This window comes from Martes martes (assembly GCF_963455335.1).
Source record: "Martes martes genome assembly, chromosome: 8".
Classification (NCBI taxonomy): Eukaryota; Metazoa; Chordata; class Mammalia; order Carnivora; family Mustelidae; genus Martes; species Martes martes.
The window spans coordinates 120,667,645-120,678,720 of NC_137895.1; the positions used below are offsets into that span (position 1 = coordinate 120,667,645).

The window sequence follows — 11,076 nt, forward strand, 5'->3', positions numbered from 1 at the left end:
TTACCTCGAGCAAGGCAAATGTCTGGAAAAATTTAAGTGTCTTCTGAATACTTTTATATAAACCTTTGTGTGTTCCTTTTTCCATATAGAAACGTACCATGGCAATAGCTAAAACCAACCACCTAAAAGAAAGAAAGGTATTTTATAAAGTTCTATCAAAATGAATACCAATGATCTTCCTGAAAAGAAATGGCATAATTTATATAATCATATGTTGTTTTATTATGTTCTCAGTTCATTATTCTATTTAACAAAACCCACAGGATGAAATGGCATTATTTTCACATTGACTCTTCAAAGGAATGAAGAGAACATATTGGAGATCAACTAGATTCAAATGTCGAACAGTGTCCATTTCAGCAGACTGACTGAAGAAATGATGTACCCAAAATGAGGTTATTATAAAGTATTTCATAATTATATAAATATTTCTTTTTTTTTAAAAGATTTTATTTATTTATTTGATAGAGAGAGATCACAAGAAGGCAGAGAGACAGAGAGAGGAGGAAGCAGGCCCCCTGCCGAGCAGAGAGCCCGATGCGGGACTCAATCCCAGGACCCTGGGATCATGACCTGAGCTGAAGGCAGAGGCTTAACCCACTGAGCCACCCAGGCGCCCTATATAAGTATTTCATCAGGTAAAAAGCTGTGAGTGTGTAAATATGTACTTATACAAATATATGGTATATATTTACATGTAAGTATAAGTAAAAATATTTCATAAAAATTCTTTTAGAATTTGCACTAAACAATAACAACCATTGTGCCACAGAAGGGCATAACCATAGAAGGTCAGATATGGGCCTGCTTTCAAAGAGTTTGCTTTACAAAAAGGACAAAATGCATATGCCTTTCCTTTTCAACTTCTACTTCTACAAGACAGAGAGGTTCTGTGCTGTGAAGACCAGCATTTCACACACAAGCTACATCTCTGGAGACCAGCTTTCTCACCCTACACTCAATCTGCCAGAGACACTAATGAGAGTTCATTTTTTTCTAGTTTCCTTCACAATTACAAGAGCACTTTCAAGTTTCAAAAAGTTATGCCATCTGTAACTTCTTAAAATCCTTCGTAACACACCCATGGAAATGAGTAGCTATTCTAGGCTTTTTTAATTCAGTGGGCTTCAAAAACGTCTAGTTACATGGATTTGTGAATGATAACACTATTACACAGTTTTAACTTTTTAATTAAAGAATGTTCATAAAATGGACAGTTTAGAGTTTTCCCACAAACTACGGATGAAATATGATGAACATGGTCAACAAGGTCAAGAGAAGACGGAGGCTAGAGCTTCTGTTCTGGGCACTTCCACTCCTCCTCAGCACACACTGAGGGGAAAGCAAGGACGTTCCTATGAGGGGTGGTAAGAAGTCAGGTAAAATCTGAAATTGTCAGCAAGACCTAACAAAGATAGAAATGTTAATGACACCAACAACACCGATAATAACGCGTGTACTTTCAGAACACTTTCAATGTTCCAAAAGCACATTTAGCATATTAATATTTCATGCTCACAAATTCCCTGTGAGGTAGGGACTGCTATTATCCTATTTCACTGCTGAGGAAACAGGCAGAAGAGGTCACAGAGCCAGACAGCTGAGATGTAAACCCACCAATGAGCTCAGAGTCTATGTTCTTGCGCCACGATGCTGTACTGGTTTGGCTCTAGGCATGTAGGTGTGCCTTGGGATATTAGTTAACCACACTATTCGCTATATTTGAATTACAAGTAAATCTTAAAAGTTATCAAGAGAATTGTGCTCAAATATTTTAACCAATAGTAGTGTGCTATCAAAAAGGTCTGAGAGCCACTGTTGTAGATGAGACAGTCACCGTGGAGAGACATCAAGATTTATCCTAAGTCTTAAAGTCAACAGCCCAGGTAGAAATAAACTCTGTGACATCTCCCAACCCCCCATGCTATTCTCGCTCCACAATACCCTGGCTTTACTGGATTCAACTGACAGCTTCGTCCCATATGTGGGCCAAACAATGGCTTCATCCCATATACGGGCCAACACTGAATTCTGTGCTGGGCTAATCTGGGTGACATTTTAGATGTCTTCCCTAAAATGTTACGATTTTACCATCTTTAATTTTAAGTCCCTATACTAATGATAAAAAAAAAAAGCATATTAAGATAGTTAAATCAACATTTTCACACACTTGTCTTTTTTAAGAAAAATCCAAACCAGATTTTTTTAAAAAGATCACTTTGAGAGCTAATTATTACCCTACCAAAGAATTCATCAAAGGATTCATTTAGATGGCAACTTTTCTATATTTTTAAACCGCAAGATATAAATATCCACATATTATAACGTGGTAACAAATTTTACTGTTGTCCCATAGGTGGCAGTGTTGTACCACCTAGTATAGTGAACGATCATGCCAATCACTAACTTGTTTGGAAATAAAAGAAAACACTCCCAGTAGTGTTAGAAAGGACCACAGAGCCACCTATCCTAACTTCTCATCTGTTTTTCAGTCACTGTGGCCAGGAGCTAATCTGAACTAATGAGTGCTCACTGTCTAAGTCCACCATCGCAACGGGATGACAGTGTCTTTCATAGGGGCCCTACATTTAACTAACTTTGCACTTTCTACATTCATCGGTTTAGTAATTATCCTTTTTTAAAAAATGCAAAAGCAAGTAGAGCTTCTGCAACTGTTTTTAAAAAACAGGCCAGAGCAACTGATTACCCAAATATGAACCCAGAGAGATATGCTCAGTCCTTGAGAAAGTACTCTCTTTGGAAAATATATAAACATGTGCTTTTATATGTCAAAGATTGCTTGCTTGTTAGCTTAATTCATTCCTTTATTCATTCATCTCCATGTTCAACATTTATTGCTAAGCCAGGGAGTGTTGGGAAATTAGAAATAAGTAAGACTTAGTTCTTGTCTCAAGGAACTATTTAATTAGTAAGTAGAGAAAACAAAGCAGTGCTGTACCAGGAGGTCTGAGCCATAACTCACTAAACACAGGGTCTGCTTGCCATGGCATTATGCCATGATGACTCTGAAAAATCTTATGGAAGGAGGAGTTCTTTCCTCTGGCTGTTTCGGGGGCTTCTTTTCCCCCTGAGGTTTCTTGGAGACAACCGGCTCCATAAAGAACTTGGTTATCTACATTTGTATCTTCTGGTTTTGTTCCAATACTTCTTTTTAGATATTAATTATGAACAACTTCTCACAGACACAATGATACAGAGAATGGCATAAGGGACCTCCAGACCCCAATGCCCAGCTTCAAGCATTATCATCTTATGGACAATCCTATAGCTTCCAAACCTCTAGTCAGTTCTTTCCTCACCATCCCCTCCCCTCATTATCTTGAAAGAAATCTCATACATTCTATAGTTTGATTCCTAATAAGAGGATTGCTTTTAATAGACATTACCATAATACCACCATCCCAGGTAAAAAAATCTTAGATCATAAAACATAGTCAGGATAAAAATTTTCTCAATTGTCTCATAATTTTTAAAAATCGTGATTGAAATAAAGTTTTTATGTTGTAACTAGTTGCTATGTCTTTCATAACTCTTAATCTATAGGTTTCCCCTCCCTCCCTCTATCCATTCATCTCTCCTTCCCTCTCTTTTTTGTGAAATTTCTCTGTTGATGACACTGAGTGGTTTGTCCTGCAAAGTTACCCACGTGTCACTTATTATGTTCTTCTGTCCCCTGTATTTCCTGTGAAGTTGACAGTTCCACACCCTTGATCAGATAGATTCACATTTGAGGCTAATTCCTAAGTTATGTTGTGTGCTTCCCTGAAGAGCCCGTAATTTCTAATCGTCCCTTTTGTTTGCAATGTTAGCTTACTGCTGATCATTGCCCAGAGCCATTATTTCAGCAGTTACTGAATAATGGTGATATTCTAACATTACCATTTCTTCTTCACATGTCGGATAAAGTAACCATGTGGAGGTTCGCCCAGAGATGGCCTCTCACATTCATACCATCCATACCTTCATACACTGTTCATTGACACTCCCAAACTTCCTTTCCTAGACTAAACTGAAACTTTGTTAGCAGCCAACATGTGTTTCAATGTACTGCACATAGACACTTGTGCCAGTGGAGTTAAGCTGAAAGGTTCATGAAAGAAAAAAGCAGATAAACTGGACTTCATGAAGAGTAAGAACTTCTCTTTGAGAGACACTGTGATAAAAATAAAAAACCAAGCCACAACTAGGAGAAAATATTTATAAATCACATATCTGGTAAAGACCTATATGCATACTATATTTAAAAAAAAACTCTCAGAACTCAAAAAAAAAAAATCAAACAACCTCATTTTTTAAAAAAAAGTTAAAGATTTGAACAGATGCTATACCAAAAAAGATGCACAATTGGTAAATAAATGCATGGAAAGATGTTCAGTTTCGTTAGTCACTAGGGAAATGCAAAATAAAATCACAATGAAATAACATAACACACCTATTAGAACGTCTAAAACTACAAGGACTGACCATACCAAGTGTTGGTGACGATGTACAGCTGCTCTCATTCATGGCCCACAGGGATAAAATGGTACAATCATTCTGGAAAAGTTTGGACAGTTTCTTAAGAAATCAAGAATGCGACTACCGTATGACCCAGCCATTCCACTCACAGACATTCACCTCAGAAAAATGAAGTCCAAGTCCAAAGACTTGTACCTGAATACTCATAGCTTTGTCATAGCTTCACACTGGGAAGAACCAAAATGTCCCCCAACAGATAAATGGATAAGCAAGTTGGATAAACAAGATCCATACATGGGATCTACCCTCCTCAGGGATAAAATATACGTCTGTTCCTTCACAGGCTGCGAAATGTATATGCCAGCCCCTTGGGTTTGGTGTTCTAATAACTCACACAATGTATACTCTGAAAATATCTCCAATAGCTTCTCTCTTGGTGTCAATCACCTTGCTGATCACTTCATACCCACGATCCTTTTATTCTTTATAATAATCTAGCAAAGGAGCTGTGTTGTTCCAATTTACAGATAAGAAAATTTGGGGTCAGAGTGTTTCAGTAACTTATCTGAGGCTACTCAGCAAAAAAGGGGTGAAGCATAGACTTTAACAACACCTTACTGTACTCAATACAGATTAAAATCCAAACATGTTAGCAAGGCACTTAAGGCCCTGTGCAGAGTGGTCCATGCTCCTCCTCCAGCGTCATCTCCCCGCTACACTTCAGGCCCACTTGCTACTGCCTCGACAACATGTCCAGGAATGCCTTATCTCTGTACCCTAATTCACACTGTTTTCTCATCCCTGCCTATCAAATCCTACTCATCCTTCAAAGCTCTGTTGAAATGCTATGATCACCACGGAGCTTTCTCTGATTCCCCCTACCTGTCTGACCTATCACCTCTGTCAAGCACGCACTCACTCTGTCTTTTATTGCAATATATAAATGTCCCTGGTTACACTTCTTCAAGGACAGAGCCTAAAATATTTATCTTATGTCTCTCATTTGAGCAAGGACAATGCATTTGACACATACGGGTTCAAAAGTTCTGAAAAGAAACAACAGCAACAACACCACGACCAGAGAGAGAGAGAGATGGAGGGAGAACTACTTCTCTGGTCACATACCTATTATGAACAAGTACCACAAAATCCTCACATCTTTTAAAGGTATAATCCTACTCCTGGGAATTCATCCTAATTCAACAGAAATAGATAAAAGCAAAATGTCATTAGGGGAATGAGTTAATCCATTATTGTACATTAACTCTATACACTCTTATGTAGCCATGAAAGAATATATTTATGAAAACTATACAGAAATATTTGGTAGATTATTAGGTGAAAATAGAATATATAATAGAGCAGATACCCTAGTTGCAATCCTCTATAAGATGCATTTGGATCTTACACTCGAATGAGGGACATGACAGACAATAAGCAACAATATGAATTAGTAAAATACATTGTACAGTTATAAGGCAATAAGTGCAATGAGAAAAATAAAGCAGGCCAGAGGAATAATAGCATAATGGGGATATATGCTATCTGAATGAAGATATTCACATAAAAGATAAAAAACAAAATGTCATGCTAAGCTTTAAAATTAGGCAAGTTCTTTTTTTTATATTTATGTAAATACTTATCTATTATTTTGTTTTCAAAACTATTACAAAAGCTTAATATACTTCAAAGTTCTGCTAAAAGAGAAAAATAAAATAAGTTAAATGGACAAAGAGAACCTCAGCTAACCCTCCACTATCCGTACTATTTAATGTATACCTTGGTGTACCACTTTCCACACTACAACTTTATTTACCTCTGTTCTCCAACACCCCCTCCAATTAGATCAAGAGAATATACCAGGCTTTCTCGCATCTCATGCCTATTGCTAGAATTTACTCGAAATATTCACTCGAATTCACTTGAAATATCTACTCTCCACATATTCCAATCCTATTCCTTCTTCAAATCTTAATGCCTCTAAAGGCCTCCAAAGAGTTACACGGATTACTCCATTTTTTCACCTCTGTTTAAAAGCAGAGGTGAAAATGACAAGAGACCTTCCCAATATAGGCAGGGAGACAGGTAAGTTTCAGATACCCAGTAATTTGCTGGGCAGGTAGGAAAGATAGGAATGAAGAGTGAGAATACGAAGTGTGAGAACACAAATTCTGCTCCAGATGAGGCAGAAGACCTAAAAGCTTCAAAGAAGATGGCTTGATTTAGAAATCATATGAGAAAGAAGGATATTACACAAAGAGTGAAAGGCCTAAGCAAGAACAGAGAGAGCCGTGAAAATAAAAATGCATGGTGCCTTGCCAGCATTATGAGTTACAGTTGATTTCAAATACAATAGAAGTGTGAGGAGAATCGGGGAGCTTATTGCAAAGGCCCTTGAATGACCAACAGCCTAAATCCCTTAGATTACAGGAGAGGTAATAGGGAGTCACGGAAGGCTTTAAACTAGAGTTATGCGTTGATTTTCACTTTTAAAAGGTTAACCTGGTTTTCAAAAGGGAGAGTGGACTGGAAAGCAAAGGGACAGCAAACCAGTTAACAAGCAACAGGTATTCCAAAAATGTTTCAAAAGCTGGGTAAGACTATCACAGGAGAGAAAATTCTTTCAGTTCTCACTGTGGCTAAAGACAGCAGCCCATGGTGGGTACTCGATTGTTCTCCAGTTGTTCCAAATATATTACTTTTCTTCTTCGAGATTATAAAATTCAGTAAAGCTTAAAAAGCAGCAGCACAGTCTCTGGAGTCAGACTGTCTAGGCTGAAATCCAAGGCTGACACCTGCTGGTTGAATGATCTTGAGCAAATCACTTAACCTCTTTGTGCCTCAGTTTCCTAATCCGTCCAATGTGACATCATGTACCCCTCCCAGGAGGGAAAAGAACCAAAAATGAAATAGTACATCTAAAGTAATCAACACATTACCTGACACATAGCAAATCCTCAATAAATGTCTTTTTTGCGAACTGTATTTGGTATTCAGGATTACACTAAACACACAATAAGTACTCAGTACTGGGTCAAACCATTTATTCTTTTCTATGAGTCCCGGAGAAAGTTTAAGATATTAAAAGTTCCCCTACATCTATACAGATTAATAATACTTCATGTGGTAATGAGAAAGTAGCTTTTCAAAATGACAATGCAATTTAGAAACAGAAGAGCAATTTCCCAAATGGTCTTTAAAAGCCGTAGACACACAAGTCATTCTGACAGCTCTCTGAAGAGCGACAGTCACTGTGTAACCTTATTTTCTAAGTCATACTCAAAGTCAGAAATAAAAGTACGGGATATCAGTCACGAAGCACGGGGCCGTGAAGATGCTGGGCACGAGTGCCATGCTCTGATACAGCAGGGTTTGTAAAATATCGTCCCAAGTAAGAAGCTCTGGGGCTCAGAAAAAAAAAAAAAATCAAAACCCAAAACTCCGGGTGACATTAACAGTTCCGAAAACTCTGCCCAGCGATCTGCAGCACGAGGAAATGCACGGTGGGGGCCACGGCCGGACAGCTCCGGGCTCCAGGGCCACGGCACTAGGCGTTTCTTCAACAGCAGCAGCAGGCAGCGGCTCCCGGGGCGGCCCGGCCGAAGCCACCTCCCCCGCGGGTCTGCCCCGCATTCCTGCCCAGGTCTATACTTAACCTCCGGCCCGCGCCCCGAGCCGCCGCGCCACGCCGTGCACCGTATTAGGCAATGCCCGGCGAACAGGGCCTCGGCACCCCCCCGCTCCCCGCCCGCCCCGCTCGCCCCGCTCGTCGGCCCCGCTCCCTCTGCTCCATTCAACACCGGCGGCCGCGGCGACGCCCGCGCCCCTCCCCCACAGCCGCCGCCCGCGCCCCCTCCCCGCGCCGCGCCCACCCCGCCGCCCCGCGCTGCCCGCACCGGGAGCGCCTCACCCGCTCGCCGCCCTCCCCGCAGCCTCGATCGCCCCCAGCCCCGCCGGCGCCCGAGCGCTGAATGTCGGGGGGCAGCACCGCGGGGAGCGGGCGGAGGGAGGAGAGGGCCCCTCTCCGCGCACGTACCCCGCGGTCATGGCGATGTTGTAGAAGGTGAGCCAGACAGTGGCCAACAAGCCGAGGCGCCTCCTCTTGCCGGTGGCCTCCTTCTCCTCGCCCGGCTCCGAGGCGCCGCCGTTGGTGCCGTCCTCCTCGCTGGACGCCATGGTGGCCGTGCACCCGGGGGAGGTGGAAGACAGGGGAAGGGGAGTGGGAGGGGGCCCCGCCGAGCGCGCCTCTGAAGCGCCGCCGCCCGCTGCCGCGGCCGCCTCTGTCAGGCGCCCCATGTGCCGCGCGCAGGGGGCTCGGCGCCGCCAGCCCGGCAGCCCGCAGGGGGAGGAGCGGGCGCCCCCGGCCGCCGCCCCGGCCGCCCCGCCCCCGGCCCTCGGGAGCGCGCGCGGCGCGGGGACCCGGCTGCCCGGCCTGGGAGCCGCGGCTCGGGCTCCCGCGGGCTCCCGCGAGCTCCCGGGTGCAGTCTCGAGGCGCCTGCGTGGTTTCCGCTCCCCCGGAAAGCTATCCGCGTCTCTAGCTGGGTCTCTAGCTGGGGGGACCTCTAGCTGGGACGTCTCGGGCGCTGGCGACGTGCCCCACGCTGGTGCATTTAGTCGGGACGGACGGAACACACCTGGACTTGGAGTGGTCCCGCCCCGCCCAGCCTTTGGGAGGGTAGTTTGTGGAAGCGAGGACCGGTAGTGGGATCTTCCCGCTAAGAACGCGTTAAGACCTTCTGGGGAAGAGTCGCCCGCTTCAGTCTGTTTAACTTTTACCGGCCAGCGGGGCGTTGCAGGAGGACTGCGGTAGAACAGCCTCACTTGTGTGGATTCCCCCGGAGCCAGTGTTCTAAAGGCATCATTGACTGCAGTGCAGCGTAGTGTCTGGATGTTAGAGCGAAGCTGGAGAAAAGAGGACATGTCAAGATACCAAAGGACAAAAGTTTGAGCAGATGTAGGCAAGCTACAAATAAGGGCTGACAAGAACCCTTTCCCCCGCAGGATCCCACTGTTCTCCACTCTGCCCCTTTCCTTTTGTATCTTCCTTCAAATACCCATGCTTTCTCCTAACAGCGCTCTCCTCTTTCCCCTTAAAGCACACAGTTGGGAAAACAGGCTCTGGAGTCAAATTACTGAAATTCAAACCCCAAACTCCTGGCTCCACCACAGTTAAGACTAGCTTGTGAACTTGGGCACCTAAACTTCTCTATTGCCTCAGTTTCCTCAGTGGGAATAATTTATAAACCTATGTCATGGGTTGTTGTGAGATGCAAGTCTCACACTTATAAATCACCCACACTTAAATCACCCAAATAAATCCCTTAAGGGTCTGAAGCAGTTTGAGTCCCCCCAGATTAGCGTATTAGCGCCATTTGGTGACTCAGATCTCCGCTGATCCTTCGAAAAGAAATTCTGCTTCGGCCTGTGGAAGCTACTGTTTGTTAGGCTGTGCTCCTGGAAACTAAGCCTGGCCCTGGGCGGGGGGCGACCACCAAAAGACCACACAGCTACGAGTCCGAGTCGAGTCCAGTAGCTCCACAGGGTATGGAGTCACGTGGAAGAGGTCACCAAGCCGAAGAAAGGACTCATCCCTCCATTGTGATCTGGGCTCTGGGCTCCTGATCCAGAAGGCACTACCAGCCTGCTTGGGAAACTTAGATAATTTTGAGAAAGACATCAGTTGGGGCGGAGGTGGCGGGGGGTTGAGGGGGGAGGCTGAGATGTGCCTGGGGAAGAAATAATGGCTGAAAATGTTTAAATTTGATGAAAACTATGAACGACTATTTTTTAAAGACATTTAATTTGGAATGGAAGAAATAAAACTATTTGCAAATGACAACACTATAATAATTAGAGAAGCCTAAGGACTCCATAAAAAAGCTACCGGAACGCAAATTGTTTTCTACAGAAAAGAAAACTGGAGAGTGAAATTTAAAATAAAACCATAGAATGCTCATCAGCATCCAAAAATATGAAATATATAAGGATAAATTTAACAAAAAGTGTAAGACCTGTACACTGAAAACCATAAATCACTGTCAAGAGAAATTAGACTTAAATAAATGGCTATCCATTGGAAGCCATTGGAATTGGAAGATGAATTGGAAGATGATATGGTTAAAATGTCAGTTCTCCCCAAATGCCAGCAGAATATATATTGTTTTAATTTGACAGGTATCTCTAAAATTTATACAGAAATGTTTAAGAACAAAGTTGAGGCACATACATACTTGTTTTCAAGACAGTGTAAAACTACAGTTTACAAGACAGTGTGGTAAGCACAAGGATAGACAAATCAATGAGAGAGAATAGAGTCCAGGACCATATATATATGTGTGTGTGTGTGTATATATATATATATGGTTAGCTGATTTTCAACAAAGATGCCTTGGTATATCTTTTCAACAAACAGTGCTGAAATAACTGGATATCCACATTGGGAAAAAAAAAAAAAACACAACAAAAAAACCTTGACCCTTACCTCACACCATACACCAAGTATTAATTTGATATGGATTATAGACCTAAATATAAAACTAAAAGTATAAAACTTAGAGAAGAAAACAGAATCACTCTGACCTTGGGGAAGGCAAAGAT

At 42.7% G+C, this 11,076-nt stretch overlaps 1 protein-coding gene across 1 annotated transcript in view; it reads right to left on the bottom strand.

Moving 5' to 3' along the window:
* HACD1 (3-hydroxyacyl-CoA dehydratase 1) overlaps positions 1-8,850 on the bottom strand; it is a 29,801-nt gene extending 20,951 nt beyond the window's left edge. Inside the window, exons 1-2 of the mRNA XM_080811353.1 lie at positions 8,516-8,850; positions 5-122 (exon numbers count right to left, since the gene is read on the bottom strand). Of these exons, the coding sequence (XP_080667479.1) occupies positions 5-122; positions 8,516-8,775 (378 nt within the window). The 5' untranslated portion in view covers positions 8,776-8,850. The remainder of the gene's footprint in view (positions 1-4; positions 123-8,515) is intronic.
* Between the last annotated feature and the right edge of the window lie 2,226 nt (positions 8,851-11,076).